Source organism: Calypte anna, chromosome 6 (genome assembly GCF_003957555.1).
Source record: "Calypte anna isolate BGI_N300 chromosome 6, bCalAnn1_v1.p, whole genome shotgun sequence".
Lineage (NCBI taxonomy): Eukaryota > Metazoa > Chordata > Aves > Apodiformes > Trochilidae > Calypte > Calypte anna.
In genome coordinates, this window is record NC_044252.1 from 31,381,698 (window position 1) to 31,401,215 (window position 19,518).

At 41.9% G+C, this 19,518-nt stretch overlaps 1 protein-coding gene across 1 annotated transcript in view; it reads left to right on the plus strand.

Annotated features, from left to right (window-relative positions):
* HTRA1 (HtrA serine peptidase 1) overlaps positions 1–18,958 on the plus strand; it is a 33,703-nt gene extending 14,745 nt beyond the window's left edge. The window contains exons 2-9 of the mRNA XM_008492109.2: positions 1,590–1,689; positions 1,996–2,200; positions 12,927–13,121; positions 13,815–13,847; positions 14,843–14,957; positions 15,144–15,201; positions 16,090–16,185; positions 18,216–18,958. Coding sequence (XP_008490331.2) covers positions 1,590–1,689; positions 1,996–2,200; positions 12,927–13,121; positions 13,815–13,847; positions 14,843–14,957; positions 15,144–15,201; positions 16,090–16,185; positions 18,216–18,384 — 971 coding nt within the window. The 3' untranslated portion in view covers positions 18,385–18,958. The remainder of the gene's footprint in view (positions 1–1,589; positions 1,690–1,995; positions 2,201–12,926; positions 13,122–13,814; positions 13,848–14,842; positions 14,958–15,143; positions 15,202–16,089; positions 16,186–18,215) is intronic.
* Positions 18,959–19,518: the final 560 nt, after the last annotated feature.

Sequence of the window (19,518 nt, forward strand, 5' to 3'; positions counted from 1 at the left end):
GTGGGATCAGAGAGGGGCTGAGCTGAGCATCCACCCCTCTCATGAGGGCAGCACATGCTGTCTGCCCTTGGTAAATCACCAGGAACTCACAGTTCACCCCTGAATCAAACCAGTCTCTGATTAGTATTAAAAGCAGCAAAGCTTTGTTCCAAAATCATTCCTCTGGATCTCCTGCCTTGGCTTTTTGCCTCCAGTCTGTCCTTAAAAGTCTGCCTGGTTTTCCAGGGTGATTTTTTTTTTTTTTTTTTTCAGACTGTGAAGGTCATTCAGGTATCAGTAGTGGGGTGATTTTATAGGATAGTCCTCTGGCTCCTTCTATAATTCTGCAAATAAATCACCCTGTTACGCCATCACAGACACTTAGAGCACCCACAAGCTGCTTACTGCTTTAATCTCTGGATGGATTTAGAAGCCAAAGGGCAAGGATGGATGGGAGAAGCAGAGCATGTTACCAGCCATCTGAAAGTCAATTCCAGAGTCAGCCTTTGTAACACGAGATGGAGGCACCAGATAAAATGAGGAGACTAATGAAAACAAAGGGTGTTTCTTGCCTCTAGGGAAACACAAAATAACTCTTTGTGGCAGTTCCTTAGTTGCTCCTCACTTAGAAAACAACAACAAAAAAAGTTTTGTCCCTGAGCTACTTGGGAAAAGGGGAAGCTGTGTCAGAATTGTGATTTTTTGTTGGTTTTTTTTTTTTTCCCAGAGATTTTCAGCCATCTGATGGTGGAGACAGGTTTTCTGTTGGCCACAATGGGAATTTGATACCCAGTTGCTTTTGAAAATCCCATAAATGCTGGGTGACCAGGAGCTTTTGTGTTACAGCACTGCCCAGGAATGCAGAGCTTTGTGGTCCCATTGTTTTCCTGTCCATATCTCTTTGGTAGCCTTGCAAGTGCATGGGATCCTCTCTGGAGCTGATGGACCACAGTGGGAATGATGCCTTGAGTTAGGGTTGTGTAAAGCAGGTGTAACTTCCATCCACCTGCTGGTGGCTGAAGCTGTGTGGGGACAGCAGTGGGAGAGGCAGTGCAAGGCTGGTCCCTTCCAGAGCAGCTGCTGAAGGCTTAAACTGGGGTGAGGACGTTGTTGTCCTCAGCATTTTCTGAATGCAGCAGTGTGAGACTTGAAAACTCACCAAGCAGGCATATTTTGGCAGAAGAACAGAGCCCGTTTGTTTCATCTGAGAAGACCATACAAGCTAAGTAGAGCATCAGAAAAGAAAAGAGGTGAGAGCAGTGATGGGGGCATCTGAGTACAAGATGCCTTTCAAGAAGGGAAGACTTGGCCAGGGCAGGGCAGACACAAACCTCTGGCTCCTCCAGTGCCTCGACTGCTGCTCCATGGCCCAGTTACATGCCCTTGAAACAAGAAGAGGCTTCATGGACCCCTTTATCCCAGTGATGAACATGATGCCATCTCAGTGCAAAGAGCCTGGAAAATCTGGGGACAAAAAGGGCTGTGCTGCAGATGACTTTTAAGGAGGGGAAATACACTCCCTTGGAGCTTTTTTTAATTCAGGTGTTTTGCAATGACCCCTTCTCCTGTCACTCAATAAACTCATGACATGTTTTCTGTTTCTATTTCAGGCCAAGAACATCCTAACAGCCTGAGGCACAAATACAACTTTATTGCAGATGTGGTGGAGAAGATAGCTCCTGCTGTGGTTCACATTGAATTATTTCGCAAGTAAACAAGTCCCCAAATTTTGATTTTTGTGCTCTTGAAAACAGCTGCCAGTGTGGCAGTGATGTGGATCACTGCTATGGAATAGCAAAGAGTTGTTTGAGATTATAAACGTTTTCCTTGTGTAAAAATTGGAGATAACATTTAGGTGTTTTGGCAAAAAAAATAAATTATCTTGTTAGTGATAAGAAGTAAAAGCAGATCTCTTAAAGCATTAAAAACCCAACAGACTCTTTGAGTGTTGTTTGGAGTGATCTGTGATCTTTCAGCTTTTTGCAGTGATAAATATTTCTTTCCCATGTCTTTTAGACTTCCTTATTCAAAGAGGGAGATCCCTGTTGCCAGTGGTTCAGGCTTCATCGTCTCAGAAGATGGACTGATAGTGACAAACGCCCACGTTGTCACCAACAAAAACAGGGTGAAGGTGGAGCTGAAGAATGGTGAAACATATGAAGCTAAAATTAAAGATGTGGATGAAAAAGCTGACATTGCACTAATTAAAATAGATGCTCAGGTGAGCAACACACCTTTGCTTCTTCATTTATATCCTCCTTTCCAAAAGCTTTTGCTGATTTTCCTGTTGGGAGGAAAAGGTAGTTTAGTGGCCTGACTTACAGAGAATAGTTGTGGTAGGTGGATGCACGTTTTAAAAACACAAGTTTGTGGTTGGTTGTGGTTAATTTTATCCCCTGTCAGTGTAGTGCAAGTAACTACATAGCCCTTCAGCATGCATCCTCAAAATAAAAGACACCAACATAGTTTGCTGGCTGGGTAATATACACATACATTGGGTAATATAACTCTCTCCCTGTGGGGAGAACTGGAGATATGTGGAGGGATGTATTAGTCCTTCTCATGTGCCTCTACTGAAATCACAGATTGTTTCTAGAGGATGCATTTGTCCTTCTGAAGGGCTGTACCACACTGATGTAGACACTAAAATGGAAAATATCTTAGGAAACATCCTGAGCGTGCAAATTAAACCAGCTTGGAAAGACGCTTTTACACTGGCAGATGGTTTTCTGAACAACTGAGAATGCAGCTTCCCATCCTTCCCAGCCTTCCTCCATATCAAACATTTGGCTGTCAGCATCACTCTGCCTCCTGGGATGGCAGAGAAGCTGCCCTGGGGTTCTGCAGACATCAGCAACGTGGGGCAAGTGGAGTATTGTGTCGAAATACTGTGTAATGCAGATGCAGTTTGATGTATGGGATTGGTTGGGGTTGCTCCTGTTGGTTTCCCTTGTTTGGGGCTGTTAGTTGGTGACCTCCTAATTCAACAGGCGAGAACATTTCATTTGAAACACATGGCTCAAAAATGTGTAGATCTTGCAGTGTTGTTTTAGTTCAGACCTATTCCCCAGCGAGGTCAAAAGTGTTTGTGCCAGAGTTCATGACTAAATCAGATGTCTAGTGCAAAACCCTTGGATGACCCAAGATATGAAGTCCTCCTGCTGCTCTTTCCACCTTTGTAATTTAAAAGATTTTTTTTTTAATTATTTAAAACCTTAATATCAGCATGGCATAAAACCTTAACAATAAAATTTTTGCCATGTTTTTTTTTTTCCCCTCCTCTGTTTTCCTGAAGTAACCTATCTGCAGGTTTACCAATTGCTTATTTTCCTACATTTAGAATGAAGAAAGCAAAAGCAGATCTGCAGTAACAGAGGACAAGGAAAGATCCCCAGGATCTGGCAGCATTAGGCTGAGGAGTGGAGGGCAGCTGGAAAAGTGATTTATAATTGGAAGCACAAAATGGGGAAAATAGACCAGAAAATGGTAGTGAGGAGGAGAGGACTTCCAGCAATAGGAGAGCTTCCTAGAGAGGAGCTGGTGAGATAAAGAGGAGACATTGACCTGATGTGACAGATTGTTTTGAGAAGGGAGCAGAGAAGGAATTTTATGTTATTTGAGACCCTAAAGAGATGGCTCCAAAATTTCCCCACTAAGCTGTTTATGGGAAGGGAGAACCTGGAAAACTGGAAGCAGTTTGGAAAAAAAGAGAATGCAGCCATGGGAGTTGCCTTCAGCAGAAACCACTGCTCCACGTGACTGGAATTGGCAATTCTAGTTATGACTTGTGAGATGGCAGATACTCCTAATTTTTAAAAATTACTGCTGCATAATGAAATAATAATCATCACTGTCTGGGGTTGGTGCAGGGTATCTTCTATCAGTTTATTTTTTAATGTAGTTGTGACCCTGTTTTGCAAGTGGCAGATCAACTGGTTGTTTGTAAGTGTTTGGAAAGAATAGATGATTTTTGATCCAGAATGCAGCAGCTTTTATACTGTGTTAAGAGAAATTATTCAAAGAATTGTAATTATCTGTATGCAACTTATTAATTCAAGGATCTGTCTTTGTCTTGCTGTATTGACTTCTGAAGCTGGCCAGCATAGCACATGCTGCAGATGATGAGCTCTGCATCCTATTTAATTTATATATATATATTTCTGTCTTAGAGCTATCTAGAGCCAGATCAGCTACAATTTTCTTTTCGGTGGTGGAGAAGGGAGGGATTGATTCATTAATATTCAGTTCTCTCTGAGGAAAATGGTTGGTTTTAATGAAACTTTGGGAAATGTCTCCTTGCCTGGAGGCAGAAAGAGCTGGGCAGGCCCCCTCTGTCTTCCTCAGGTAATGTCATCTAAACACATCCCTCTGGGCAGCAGGAGATCAAATTTTATATTCTGCTCCAAATTAAATTGAATACAGATATCAATCTGTGCTGGACATCCTCTCAGTAAGTGTCCTGTCAGTTGTACAAGCTTTTTGTGTTGATCTCCCCTGGCCCCTGTTGAATCTCAAGATAATTTTGAGAAGACTTGAGGAAAAGTTTTTAAATTGTTTGGGTTTATTGCTGGGATGAGAGACCAGTTTTCCAGCAAGCTCTTGGGAAATCTCAATCCAAGGTGAGGCCTGAGGCATTCTTTGTTTTCAGGACAGATGATGCTTTGCACTTAGAGAATTAGAAACACAAAATTTTAAGTGTTCATTAAAAAAAGTTGAAGTCAGCTGAGAAGGTGATTTTCCGACTGAACTTTCCTGGGCTGTGTTCACATATCCATTCAGATTCAGTGTTTGAGCTTTCCTTTTTGTTCTGAAATGCCTTGCAATCATTCAGATTGATAAAAGGCTTTGTAAAATCACAGGAGTAATAATTTGTTGAAGTGGAAAAGTATGAAAAGTATTTGATGACTAAAGAAGTCAATGTGGTGGTACAAATAACCCTTTAAAAAGCTGGACATGGCATGAAAACCACCCCTAGGAATTTTTCTGAGGCTAACAATTGGAGGTCTTCATTGTGAATAATTATTTGAATCATCAAATCTAAGATGCAGAATTGTTTTGGGGTTTTTTTCCTTCTGGTTTTCTGTGGCATAATAAAGCAGCATCTGGAGGGTGAAGGATTCCTTTGTGGTTAGAAACAGAGCTGGGCTTGAAATATGAGTTTAAGCTGTCAACTGGTAATGCTAAAACTGTGAAGATTTTTCCTGCAGCCTGCACTCTGTTTTTCTTTAAGGTGTGAACTCCTGGCCTAAGAGACATTACTAGAAGTAATTTGGCTTTCTGAGTGCAATAGGAAATGAAAGAGGGTGATAAAATCTGGGCACCAGTAAGGATGAATGGTTCCCCTGATTAAATCCTTCTCCAAGAAATAACATATTGCAGCCACTGAGGAACAGAAACCTTGGTAAAGTTGTTCTAATCCTAAAATACTTTTACAGTCTATTGAAGAGAAAAAACTGTATTTCTTGTGTCTGTAGTGAGAGACAGTGGTTTGCTGAAATGTTGGATGTAGGAAGTAAGATTGGGGTCCCTTGTGAGTGCCACCACCCTTCCTCATCCAAACAGCTTTGAGGAGACAGTGATACTAGAAAGAAACAGCCCAGTGGTAAACAGTTTGGGTCTGAACATGCAAAATTTTTAATCCTTGCCCAGGAAAATTTGGACTTTGGCAGCGTAGGCAGAGGCTGCTGAACTCCATCCTGTGTGGCACGCGTGACACTGCAGTAGCCTGAAAGCCATCAAAAATGTTGCACAACACTCCAAAGCTGGCAGGTGCTTTTGGGCTGGCTGAGCTGGATTATGAAATTCATCTCTAGACAAACAACTACCTTGGTAAATGAGAAATGTGTGATACAACTGCTGAAAGCTGTAAACACCAGGAGCAGGAAAGGAAATTTTAGGGTGACTTAGTGGACAATGTCAAGGTTACTTGCAGGCAAAGTTCTAAAAGAGGCCTGTGCCCTCACCCAAATTGAAACTGGAATTATAGAACCATAGAATGGATATGGTTGGAAAGGACCTTAGAGGTCATTTAATTCTAACCTCCTGCATGTGCAAGGACACCTTCTACAAGCCCAGGTTCTCAGGGCCTCATCCAACCTGGCCTTGAACACTGCCAGGCAGGGGGCAGCCACAGGTTCCTGGGCAACCTGTTCCAGCATCTCAAAACCCTCACAGGAAAGAATTTTTTCCTAATGTCCAATCTAAATCTCCCCTCTTCAAGTTTGAAACCATATCCCCTTGTCCTCTCACTGCACACCTATGTAAAAAGCCCTACCCCAGCTTTCTTGTAGGCCCTCTTTAGGTATTGGAAAAGTCACTATAAGGTCTGTAAGCCAAAAGTAGTGGAAGATGGGAGGTGGCTTTTGTCTGGAAACCAGTTCCACTCTTGGAAATCAGACTCTGCCCACCAAAATGTGGCAGGTGCCTATGGTTTGGCAGTGAGTACAGAAGGAGGGGAGCACAGAGAATGGCTTTACACTGGGCTGTATCTTCTTTCTGCACTCTTAAAACCAGCCACTGCTTCTCAGTTAGCACCTGAGCCGTGGAAAACACTCCAAGGTCTGAAGATTTTTCTTCTTCAGTGTGACCATGTATTGGTTTCTGTATCCCAGGCAGGATTTGGCATCTCCATGGCAGTGGTGGGTGTTGGACTGATCTCTAATTTGTGGTGGTGTTTCAGCCTTCTTTACTGAAGGTTTTTCCTCCATCTTACTAATAACCACTTAGTCTGACACTTTTAAATCAACAGAACCTACTGCCCTCATTCCTTCAGTGGTTTCGTGAGGCAAGGCAGTGTCTGGATCTTTGTGGTCAGAGGGGATTTGCCTTTTTGGTTTTTTTCCCCTGTGTGTACAAACAGGAGGAAGCAGGAAAGCAAACCTTTCTGTTTGTCTATCCATGTTTTAATAGCCTGCAGTCTGAAAAACCAAACTACTGGAATACCAGATGTAAGTGGCTTTTCTAAAATGCTATTTCACTTTGAGATCTGTTGCTGGATATTATGTTGCTTCCTCTCCAGAGCCTGAGGAAGCCCACATATTGGTTCCAGAAGTCTTCAGGACTCCTAGAAATGAAGCAGCTTGTAAAAAGCTTGCACGTTAACTCCTGTTTACTCACCAGCTTCTTGCCATCTTCATCTCTTCATAACCCTTGCTGTGGGGACCGTGTGCCTATCCAGCTCCTTACACAGTGAAATGCTCACACACCTCCAGGGGGGGTCTGCCAGAAGGTATTTTAATTTCTTTTAAGGGAGAAGAGCAATATCTTGCCAGGTAATTGAAATCCTGGTGGAATTAGCAAAACAGCACTTTGTCCTTTTTTTAATTTTTTTTTTTTCTGTAAGCTTCCCATGCTCTGTATTTAGATAAAGAGACTCAGTTTTGTTTTTCTAACTATAGAAGAAATACTTTTGCAGGCTTGTAATGCCTTCAGCTAGGGTTGTTCATTTGCTTTGGCATTTTGTCAAGTGGTTTCTAGATTGTAGATGGTACTCTACATTTTTATATGCTCATGGCCTGTGTTTTTATTTTGCCATAACATATTCTGAAAGCTAAGTAGTTTCATTAATGAGAATAGAAATGCAATTCCCCAGGAAGTTACATGTTTTACTTACAGCTGAATTACTGTGCCATACAAGCATCTGTTTCCTTTCCACCTAAAATGGTGTGAGGGAAATCTGCCACTATTTAACACAAGTTGAACTGAGAACAGCAGTCTCCTCAGTTTATTGATCTGCTTCCTGCAAATTCATGAGCTTCCTTCCACAAATGAAAGGGCTGACAGAGCAGAGAAGGGATTTTCTTGCTTTCTGTGCCAGCATAGAAACAGATTAATTTATTTCATGGATTTAGAAGTTCTGAAACACCTACTGGTTCTAGTCTCTTGGTTTTTACTCCTCTCCATCACTGCCTGGTGGTGGTGATGTGCTGCCTCCTCTTTTAGTTTCAGACCTGATTAGTCCAGGCTGCAATAATTTTACCTGCCACAAGCAGGGTTGCCAATGTACCTGGGGTGAACATCTGTCTCCTGGTTGGTGATGAGTTTCTTCTGGACTTGTCCTGGCCTCACGTGCTGAGCTGCTGCCTCCCATCCCCAGCACAACCTCCTCTTAACCATTGTCTGCAGCTGTTCCTTGTGGTGCTGTGCAGCTCTCCATTTCGTGGGAGTTATGTTGATCCAGGGTTTGAGTCAAATCCGTTTATAAAAATGTCTGAAGCCCTAGGGGATGAGAAAGGCTTAAAATATTAACACTAATTAATGGCTCCTTCTCCGGCTGGGTGTAAACAGTGAGTCATGTGCCACTTATGGCTTTGCATGTTTAGTCCTATTTCTGTGTAGCTGCAGAATGCCTGCTTGCAGATTTGTTTTATTGAGTAAACACAGATCCCAGCAGAGCCCCGAGGCTTCACCAAATGAAAAAAAAAAAAAAAAAATGGAGGGAAAGAAAAGATATTTCGTGTTGCCCAAGGTCATGGAGTGAGTCACTGGGAAAGCTGGGGTTAGGTGCAGGGTGTTTTTGGCTCCCTGTTCATTGTGCTGCAAGGCACACTCATTTGTCTGGGATTTTAATTAACTGTTGGGGCAAATCTATAGTTAACTGAAGAGAATCACGAGTTGTAACAGCAGTTATGTCATCCTGGTGCCCAGCAGATGTTATATAAAAATTGAAGGGTGCCTATTTATTAAGGGCCCTAGAGCCTCGGTAACTTCAGGCCATCAGCACTTGGACTTGGTCTTCAAGAAGTGTCCTAGGCAGGGGGTAACATCTGAAGGGTCCTACAGGAAGGGTGGAGATGGATGGCAAGGGTCTGTAGTGGTAGGACGAGGGACAATGGTTTTAAGAGTAGATTGAGACTGGATGTTAGGAAAAAGTTCTGTACCATGAGGGTAGTGTTAAAATGGAACAGGCTGCCCAGGGAAGTGGTTGAGGTCTCATCCCTGGAGATATTTAAGGTGAGGCTCTGAGCAACCTGATCTAGTTGAGGGTGTCCCTGCTTACTGCAGGGGGGGAGGACTAGATGACCTATAGAGGTCACTTCCAGCCCAAAATATTCTATGATCCTGTGATTCTATCCTGGGCAGGAGCTGGCCCATGGGAGGGTGTGAAGGCACAGACAGGGTGTTCTGATACAATTCTGGCTGCAATGCTGCTGAAAGTGCTTGCCCTGCTTTTCCAGAGCTCCTCTTGCAAACTTCAGAAAGACATCCTTCCCACTCTATCACCTGATATTTGGTGGGGATTTTGATGAGCCTTATACTGCACTTCTAAACCTCCTCTACAATTTCAATAAACACTTGGGCTTCTCCGATAACGGGAAGTTTAGTTCTGAAGGTGGCAAGGATATTTTCAAGCTTTTTTTTTTTTTTTCCTTATTTTTTTAAGGAGAGAAACCCCCAAAATTAAAGCCACTGCCATGAATATATTCATCACAACCAACTCGTTATGGCATTTACTTGTAGATGCACCAATCAGAGCCTTTACACGCTGTGGAATCCTAAGGAATGGAGAGACTCATATTCCAGAGCTCCATTTCATAATATCTGCAGAGCCAGGGGATGGTGTTTTTTGTTTTTTTTTTTTATTTTATTTTGCAACTGGATTTTGTCCTTAGCAAAGGGAAGGTTAGGCAGATGCTTTCCAGAAGGAGTGCTGAATCCCAGGGATGACCCCCAGCCAATCCAGGCAGTGTTTGACACTGAACCAAAGCCGAGCTTGTATAGGCACAGGCTTGAAAACTCAGCACAATCAAAAGTAATTGTATTAGTCAGAGATTGTTCATGTATTTTCTGCCTGCTGCCAAATCTGACTTTTTGGCTCAGTGACTGTTTTTGTAACTCAGGAACGTGGTATAAATTTTTAACTTTGTACACCACCAGGCTTCTTTTTTTGCTGTTAATGCAAAAAAGGAAGGTTTCTTTTTTTCCTTTTGCTTGTCTACATGTCATTCACTGATAAATATTCCCTTTCTCTATAAAGCATCTGTTTTCAGTGCACTGGGACACGAAGCCACTTTTTATGTTTGTTTTTTTTTTTTTGTTCTTATTTTTTGTTTCTTTTTTTTGTTCTTATTTTTTGTTTATTTCTTTTTTGTGTGTGTGTCTTTTTTGTTGTTTTGTTTTTGTTTTTTTCTTAATAAGGAGGAGCAGCACCAAAAAATGCTCTGCATGACCAACATGTTGAAAACACGTGTGATGTGAGCTCAGTAGCATCTGGTGAGAGATGGAAGGGCCAGGGTGCTCCCTCTGTCCAAGCAATACCCACATGGGGCTGTTTGTGTTGTGTAGCCCACGTGCTTCCCAGCAGAGCTGCCTCTTCCCTGCTGCCCTGGAAAGGTCCCTTGGACCTCTTAGGGCTGTGGGCTGAGATGATGAACTGCTCAGCAGCCTTGCCTTGGGACCTTGCTGCTTGCAAAGGAAACTGTGTCACTGTTGAACCCTTCCCAGAGTCAAACCACAGCCTTGGTTGGGTTTATCTGTGACTGTGGCACTGGCAAAGAGTGTGGAAATTATTATTTAATGCTAGGGCATTGCTGGTTCTGAAAACTTTCCCCTAGAAAGGGAAAGTTTTTCTCCTCGCTGTGTTGCCTATTCTGTTGCTCTTCCAACTGGTTCTGTTCAACAAGGAGTTGGTTAATTATTTTCTTGCTGTATGGAGACTAAAGGATGAGTTTCCATAGAGCATCTTATCCTGTCTGGGATTTGGCAGCGGGTTTTATTGAAACAGTCTGTTCATCTGAGTGAAATTTTGCTGGTGGAATTGTTACAAAGGATACACAGGACCAGGCTTGTTCCATATTAAAACCATAACTTCTGTATTTTGTATGGTGATGACTGAGGTCTTTCATTTTTTTTTTTTACTTTCCGCTTTGCAGACATTGTGTGTCTCCCAGGACATTTGAAATAAAACTGTAGGTGCAAAAAAAGAAAGTGAAAGGCATTGAGGTTAGTTTATATTAGTTGGGTTTTTATCCCCAGAGGTGCAGGGGACCAGTACAGGCTTTCAAACTGCTGGTTACAAAAGACCCCTAAAGAGCTAGCCCTTGATTTCCAATTTAAGCACATAATATTTTCCCTTCCCCCCCCCCCCAAATTTATTAATGATTCAGCTTCTGTTAACTCCAGAAACAGAATTATTATTAACTTGGGAATCTGTACATGCACATAGGGCATAACAACCCTTGCCTTGTTTCTGTGCTGCAGGTGAGCACACAATATATAGCTTTATGGTCCCATCACGTCTAGGCACATAAATCTGTATGCTTGGGGTCAGCTATAAGATGAAAAATGCACCTCTACAGCTTTTCCAGAAGGGATAAATTACAAGAAGGAGGTACTAAGCCAATCTGTACCTCCATTTTAGGTACACAGTTCAAGAGTACCTTGAAAGTATCCCATAAAGTGACTGCATTACCCACTCCTTGGAAACTGGTTTTAATTAATATCTAAATGGAGCTTCTGCTGCCTCTAGAATCACTGGCTTATTTTTAAGGTTTATATTAATGCCTTTTTCCTTTTGGAGCTGTTTGTTTTTTTGAATAAAACAAAGTTCAGAGGTGAATTCAAGAATTCAAACTTGAAGGGAAGGTAGGTTAAAGTTGGGTGTGCCAAACAAAAGATGCATCCCTTCAGACTTCTGTTTCCATTTTGGGGTCTGTAGCCTCCAAATCCTTAAGTCAAAACTAATACCTGTCCAGGTGCATTGATAGTAGTAGAAATACTCTAGTGACATGGTTCAATATGTAGTTAGATACCCAGGGAGGGTCAGGATGATTTGGACAACAGATTAAAGGTAAAAGGAGTAACAAAAGCCACATCACTGTGGTGTGTGATTTTTATTTACCATGAAAAGGGTAAAGACCAATTCTTGAAAAAGTGAAGGAGAAATGGAGCTCAATGGGCATTTTACAGGCAGGTGATAAGGAAAGGCAAAAGTATTTATTTGAAATATGGAGGCCTAAGAAACTTCCTCTGTGTTTTCTGGCTGCTGTGCAGGGGGTTTGGTCTGGTTTGAATCATTGTTTATCCAGCCAGTTCCGTTCCTCTGCAGATAGATCATGTCTTGGAGAAATCATCCTTGCTTCCCTGGATCCATTGTGTGTGGATCCAACCTTCCCTCCCTTTGTTTTGTTTTGGGTTTAATTGCTGTAAATTGCAGTGCTCTCTCTTGATGCTGGATTTAAGAGTGTTATGTGTCTTGCTGGGAATGTCTTCAATAACATGATGGTTAATATGTTTAGAGATAAGATCTTGAAAGGAAAATGTAATGCTATCCCCTCCTGTCATAACAGAAAAATGATGGCTTTAAATCCCAACATCTTCAGAAGAAGCCATCAGTGTATGTAGGAGGCAATATAATTACTTAGAAGAGATTCTCCACTGAAGAAAAAAATAAGATGAAACATTAGCTGGTGCTTTTTGAGGATATAGAATGCTTTTAACTCTCACTGTCTACCCTTGATACACTTCTGCTTTTGCTTTCATGAGTCTTCAGTGTTCACTCTTAAACAATCTATTGTTTTTACTTAAACTTTGGCTGTTGGCTAATTATTTCAAGAAGCTGTTGGAAACAACTTACTCTGAGTATCATCAGATGGTTGCTTTGTACAGCAGAGCATAAATATTCCTTTGGTCTTTCAATGTTTCTGATTTAATGGATACCTGTTGTGGAAAAAGAGCCCACTGTTTAGAGCAGGAGTTCATTGAGATGTTCCTGTGCAGAACCCATGTGAAATAATCAAAGAAAACAGAGCAAGAAAAATCCCCAAGGGTTAAAAGCCTCTCTTTTTTCCCTCTGTGCTATTAATATATCCATGTTTCTGTGGAATTTGTTCTACAAGTGTAGTGGTATCTGAACAACCTCTGAATTTTTCTTTGTTCTTCTTCCCCCCCCTTTTTTTTTTTTTTTTTTTTTCTTTTTTTTTTTTTTTTTAATTTATTTCTATCTGTAGGGTAAATTGCCAGTTCTTCTGCTTGGTCAGTCTGCAGACTTGAGGCCAGGGGAGTTTGTGGTTGCCATTGGAAGCCCCTTTTCCCTCCAAAACACAGTGACCACAGGGATCGTCAGCACCACGCAGCGGGGAGGGAAGGAGCTGGGGCTCCGCAACTCCGACATGGACTACATCCAGACAGATGCCATCATCAACGTAGGTCCCCCACTGAACCTCCTTCCCCTTCAGCACTGGGATTTCTTGAATACTTGCTTTGAAAATGTCACCAGTGATGGAATTCTTCGTAAGGGAGAGCAGAGCTTTCCTTTTATCCCTGTAAATAGGGACAGCTGCGGTGCAGCAGCACTTGGTTGTTATTTAAAAACTCCCCCAAGGAGCCACACTGAGGACAATATCTGCCTTCAGTCCAGAATTACAAGGGAGGAGGCAATATTCTCTGGTGAATAGGTATCTCTTCAAAATCCCATCATGTTTTCTAAAAAGAAGCCAAATTTGTTTAAGGATTCGAGTTTGTTTCTGCATTGAGGCAAAACAATAGGTTTTGTACCTTCTACTGTTGACCTTGTAAAGAAAGCTTCACCAGTGGCTCCCAGAGCTGCTCTGAAGTATTCCAAGTTACTAGTTACTGCTAAAACAAAGAAATCTTGGCTTTCTTAACTTGCTCTGGCAAGAGAAGAAGGTCTGAGCCTTTGCAATGCTCAGCTAAGAGGGGTGATGTTAAGGGCACTCAATGGGTTTGGATGCTAAGACTGTTCTACTGCACATACTTAATAATAGACAGTGAAACAAATTACTAGAGAAATATTGGAAAAATTTCTTTCATGTTCTGCTTGCTGTGAATGAAGAGGTAGATATTAAAACATGTTCTTGCCATATGTTTACTTTCAGTATGGAAACTCTGGAGGACCCCTAGTAAATCTGGTAAGAGCTTCTTTAAGTTTGCTCAGTGTCAAGCTTTATTACTTTATAGTTTTAAGCTTAAAACCAAAAGTCCCACCCAAACCAATGAACAAACAGAATCCCCACACCAGAATGTGATTTAGAGCTTTCAGTATCTGGCTGACTATACAAAGTTCACATGGTTCTTACTAATAGTTTGTATGTTTCTGTTGGCAAATCATGAGTTATGAGATATGCTTGGATTTCAATATTTAAGTTGCTTATGGTTTGCATAGTTTTTAACATGTGTAATGCCCTTGGTTGTTGGGTTTTTTGTTTGATTTGTTTTTTTTTTCTTTCCCATGCCTTGCAAAAACTAAAAAGCACATTTTAAAGCTGAGGTGTTTGCCATCAGTGCATACTATGCAGACAGCATTATTTTTCACATACTGGAACTCAGCTTAATGGGTCAAAAACATATGTACCCCTTTATTTTGAATCACCTAGGGAGGTGAAAAAACTCCCACACACTTGTCAGGATATTAGAGTTTATTTTTGAGGGGAAAAAAAAATGCTGCTGAGATTTCAGAAGTGTGCAAATCATCAGGTGACAGCAGAGATGTTTTATCTGAAACTCTCTTGGAGTCACATTACTGGAAAAAGCTTTTGATTTCAGTGAGCTGTTGCTTTTCTTTTTATTATTATGCAATGTTTGCTCAGGACTGGTCAGCACCACACTTCATGAGGTGCCTGCTGGAATAAACAAACTGAAATTGGCTGTAGAATTTGCTGCTCGGCTTCTGCAAGCAGGAGAGCTGCCCAGTTCTGATCTCTCTTCTGCAAGTGACGAGATGAATATCCACATCAGTTCTCCAAAATTGTAGTTTATAACAGGCCCAAAAAAAGTTGAGACTTCAAGGATCCCCATAGAAAACTGAAAACCCGTTACAGGGCGTGTTGTGTGTGTTTGTCTTTGGAAGAAATGATCCATTTTGAGACATTTCATATTTACTAATAACAACTTCTTGTTTCTCCAGGATGGTGAAGTCATTGGAATTAATACATTAAAAGTTACAGCAGGGATCTCGTTTGCTATCCCATCAGATAAAATCAAAAAGTTCCTGACTGAGTCCCATGACAGACAAGCTAAAGGTACTGTAGTTTTTTAAAGGTATTTCCCTGCTTTGGAAGAAAAGGACATGATAATAAACAAGTAAATAAATAAATAATAATAATAATAAAACAGTAAAAAGAAAACAGGAATAAACCAGAAAGCCAACAGCCTTTGAGGCTCCTTTGGTAAGAGCAGCTGTTCAAAACCTGTCTTCCTTTTTGTAGGAAGAGCTATAACCAAAAAGAAATACATTGGCATACGAATGATGTCCCTCACTTCTAGGTAAGTAGCAGAGGTGATTCCTCACCTTTCCCGAGCGTGGGCACCGCGTGCATTTGGATCAAGCTCATGATCTGCAGAAACAACCAGGAGAATGGACCAGCAGTGTCTGCTTCTCCCAGTGCTGGTGACAACTCACAGCTGATTTTTGCTACCTTTTTCCTCTGCGTCTGCTACACGGTTGAAGTCTCCTGTAGACAACTGTATGAGCTAGTTTTTAAACCACTCCTTGGCTTCTCCTTAACCCTTCAGAAGAGAGACTAGTTAGTACTTGTTAAACTGCCCCTGGGCTCCACTGCTATTGTTACCATCTGTCCCCGTGCTGTCTTGTGGATCGAGGAGAAAAAACAGGAGGGTATGTTGTCATGAATTGCAGGAAAACTCCATGCATATTTCCATTTATCTAAACTGATTTTCATTAAACAATTCAATTAATTTAAAATGAAGCTTTTGTGTGGACTTGCTTATTCATCCTTAAACCAGAAAACACTCACGAGCAGGTGAGGCTGCGTCCTGTAGGAATAACCAGAAGTTTTCCCATGTGTAGGATCAGAGGTACAGCAGAGCATTGGCATCTCAAAGGGCTTTTTGTAGCTGCTAGTTCTAAAGCAACATTTTGAAATGTATCCACTCCGATCCATTGGATCTGCTGAAATGGTTGTCTTTAACCAGAAATAGGCATTAAAAAAAAAAAAAAAAAAAGTGGAATAACTCTTGAAACACTATTAAGGGTTAAAACAAATTGTGAAGCATCACATCAGCTTATGTATGGTGCCTCAGCCAGTGCATGTAAAGTGAGTTAACTAAGTAAAAATGTGTGATTTTTAATTTTTTTTTTTTGTTTCCCATCTTGTCAAAATATTTTTGTTGCTGTTTCTTCCTTTTTTCCAGCAAAGCTAGAGAGCTGAAGGATCGCCATAAAGACTTTCCTGATGTTGTCTCTGGGGCCTACGTTATTGAAGTCATTCCAGAAACACCAGCTGAAGTGTAAGTTCAACAGCTTTTTAATTTTTTTTTTCTCAAAACCACTGCCACTGACTTAAGGGGGTAATGGTGGAGAATGTTCCCTGTTTAACTGGCTATTCTTGATTATGCTAAATTAACAGAATTGCCACCATCTGAAAGCTATTAGCTTGTCTGCTGGAAATCAGCTTGTGGTTTCAGGGCAGTCCCTGCTGGGCAATATTGCAATCATATCAGGGTATTGCAGCAAAGCCCTCTCAGTGTTCCTGGCCAAAAGGCCAAGGATTCAGTGGGTGTGGAAATTCAATTTTCATTTTTCTCAGCGATGGTTTCCAAGACATCTGTTGTACCCGTGCCAGCACTGGATAAAGACATTTGCTTGCATGTGCTCCCCATGGCCCTGAGAGTCCCTCCTGCAGCAGGGTGAGAGAAAAGCTTTGTGTCCACCTTGTGGAGATGTCTCCATCCCAGCCCAAGCACTGGGCAAACCCAGCAGCTTCCCTGCTGCTCATCAGGGGTGAAATCCTCCCCTGGCAGGAGACACTCTCCTGTGCAAAAGCTTTTTCAGAAGTCAGGGTACTTTGGAAGGGCTTTTGGGGTTGGCCAGCTGGTCTTTTTCTTCTTTATTCAGTGTTTGCTCAGAACTTCACCTTCTGGTTGGTACCATGCTCGGTGAGATGCCTGGTTGAAGTAGAGCATCTGGCTGTGGTCACCAGCACTGGTCTGGCTGCCTCTTCCTGGAGACACTTTCCCTTCAGGGTCTGGTTAATACAAAACCACTCAGCTCTCCAGGGTAGAAAATAGAGACTTCAGTAATTTTCAGTAAAACTAGAGATCATTTAAGGGAAGAGTAAATCAAAGGTTAGACTGGATGACCTTGCAGGCCTATTCCAGCCTGAATGGTTCTCAGTCTTTGTGGCATGAGAGAAGTGTAAGTACCACCAAAACCAGGTAGGCAGAAAGCTGCTGGGAGCAGGATGTGTTATCTCTTGAGGAGACAGAGGATGGTTGAATTCTTTCTTTTTGCCATGTTCTGGTGTCCTCTCCAATGCCTGTTGTGTAGACCCGATAGGCAGGGGATCAGAGCAGTTCTGCTGTCCTGGGTGTGAGTTGGGAGGAGAAGGCTGGCTGAGGGATGAAGATAACCTGGGATGGTCTCTCCCATGATGTTCTAAGCCCTACACTCAGCAGGCTACCAGCTTTGTTGCAAACATTGGCCAGGGCACCCTGCTTGCAGGAGACATCATGTAAGGCGTCTTCTGCGAGCGGAAGAGACTGATGACTGCTCTGTGGTTTTCTGAAGGATTATGCTGAAGGGCTGAATCATGTCTGATCTGGTTCCTTGGTTAATATTTCCATAACTTGGAGCCAGAGGGTTGTGCAAGACCGGGCAAGACATTGTGGTGGTGGATGGTATCCCTCACCACCCTGTCTCCCAGTCCCAGCAGCAGTCTCTGCCTGGCCCTGGGCAGGGGAGCTTTGCCGTGCCAGCTCCACTTCTGCCCTGTCTTGCTCTGAGTGGGGAAAGTTTTGTTTTTTGGTTTGCATGTGGTGCTGAGGTCAGAAGAAGGGGAGGTGGGTGCCAGTGAGCAGTGACCTATGGAGAACAGCATGGATTCAGGACCCAAATCTTTGGTATTAACACATAGGACCACTCAAATTGCTTTGCTGTGTATGCTTGAATAAAAACTGGAAAAAAATATTTTAAAAGGAATTCTTTTGAATGAAAAAAACCACACCTCAAGCTCTTCTACTGAATCAGCACCTAGGGGTCCTGTTGCAGAGTTATTGCACTGCTTGCAGTCGTGGGTTCCTTTGAAGACAGTGAGATATGGGACCCATCAAACGTGCACTTCCACCTGATTTCTGAGGCTTCTGCCTTGCACTGTGATCTTCCCCTCTTCACCAATTCTGATTTCTGCACACCCACCGTGTGCCTCTGCAGTTGGGTGGGAAAGCAAGGGGAAACCCAGCGAGTTTCTCTTATTTATTTTCTATTTGAAAACCTGCTATAAAGACAATAAAATAATGCATTGCTTGCTTTGCCTTTTCAGTGGTGGCCTGAAGGACAATGACGTGATTATAAGCATCAATGGACAGTCAATAAGCTCAGCCAGTGATGTCAGTGACATTATTAAAAAGGACAGCACATTGAACATGGTTGTACGCAGGGGCAACGAAGATGTGATGTTGACAGTTGTTCCAGAAGAAATTGATCCCTAACCAGAAACATGAGCTGGATTTCATGTTTTCTTTTAACAGCATTGGACTGCTTCTTATTCTCTCTGTGCTGGTACAGGACACGTTAGACTTCTGACCAACATTCTGCTTGTTCAGTGGATTAGTATTGGCCAACAGAGTAACTTCTAATAGGTTTAAGGTGCAAAATCAGTGTAATTTCACATACTCCAGATGATAATTTTTTTTTTTTTTCCTTCTGTATCATGTATGCAATGTATTCTTTACTGGCTATTACATCCCCTGCTTAACAAATGGATGTTTGCTGCCCTGTGTTAAATAAGTTCACCATTATTTCTGCTAAGATTTAAACAAACCCCACGCACACAGGGTGTGCTGTGGTATTCAGGTATTTATAGGTTAGCTGTGTTTTAACTGGAAATACCATTGTAAAGCAGTAGGTTTAAAAGAAACAATTGGAGGGGGGGGGGGGGGAAACCCAAGAAATTTCGGTTTATAAACACAAAGAAATCCCAACCCAAATAACCTTTTGAGGGTCCCATTGCAGGATTTTAATACTATGATATTTTCCTAGTGTTATTAAAAGAATTCAACAGTACTTCTTGTGAGTCACTTTTACTTCCCCTGGTGGATTGTTTTCCTGCGAACAGCACATCTGCCTGGAAGGATGTGCTGGTGGTCTCCTTTTTGTTACCATAAACTAAAACTCTTATGCTTCAGTATGTGCTTGTATTTGGACTCCTGTTCATCTGCCTTTCTTTGCATGCTTGTCTCAAATGTGTCATATCTGCTCTCACAGCTTGCCTGATTTCCAGATGTTAGAACATGTTCTTGATTTTTTTTTCCTTTTTTTTTTTTTCTAATTGCAGCTTCACCAATGCATAAATTTGCTTGCTTGCTCACTATAAAGATTATCCCATGACCACAAGTCCTGTGCCATTCTAATTTAGACATTAGGATGTTTTTAACCATTGCAGATCTGGCCTTGAGCTCTCCCAGACAGGTTGGTTTATTCACAGCTTTGGGTTCTGGTGTGTGTGTGTGATAGGAGTTGGTTTTGGCTGGCTTGGGGCACTCTTCTAACATAGAAACTACTCTTTATATGTATATTTATGGATGCTCTTGAAGCTTGGGTACTGAATGGGGTTGTCTTCCTGT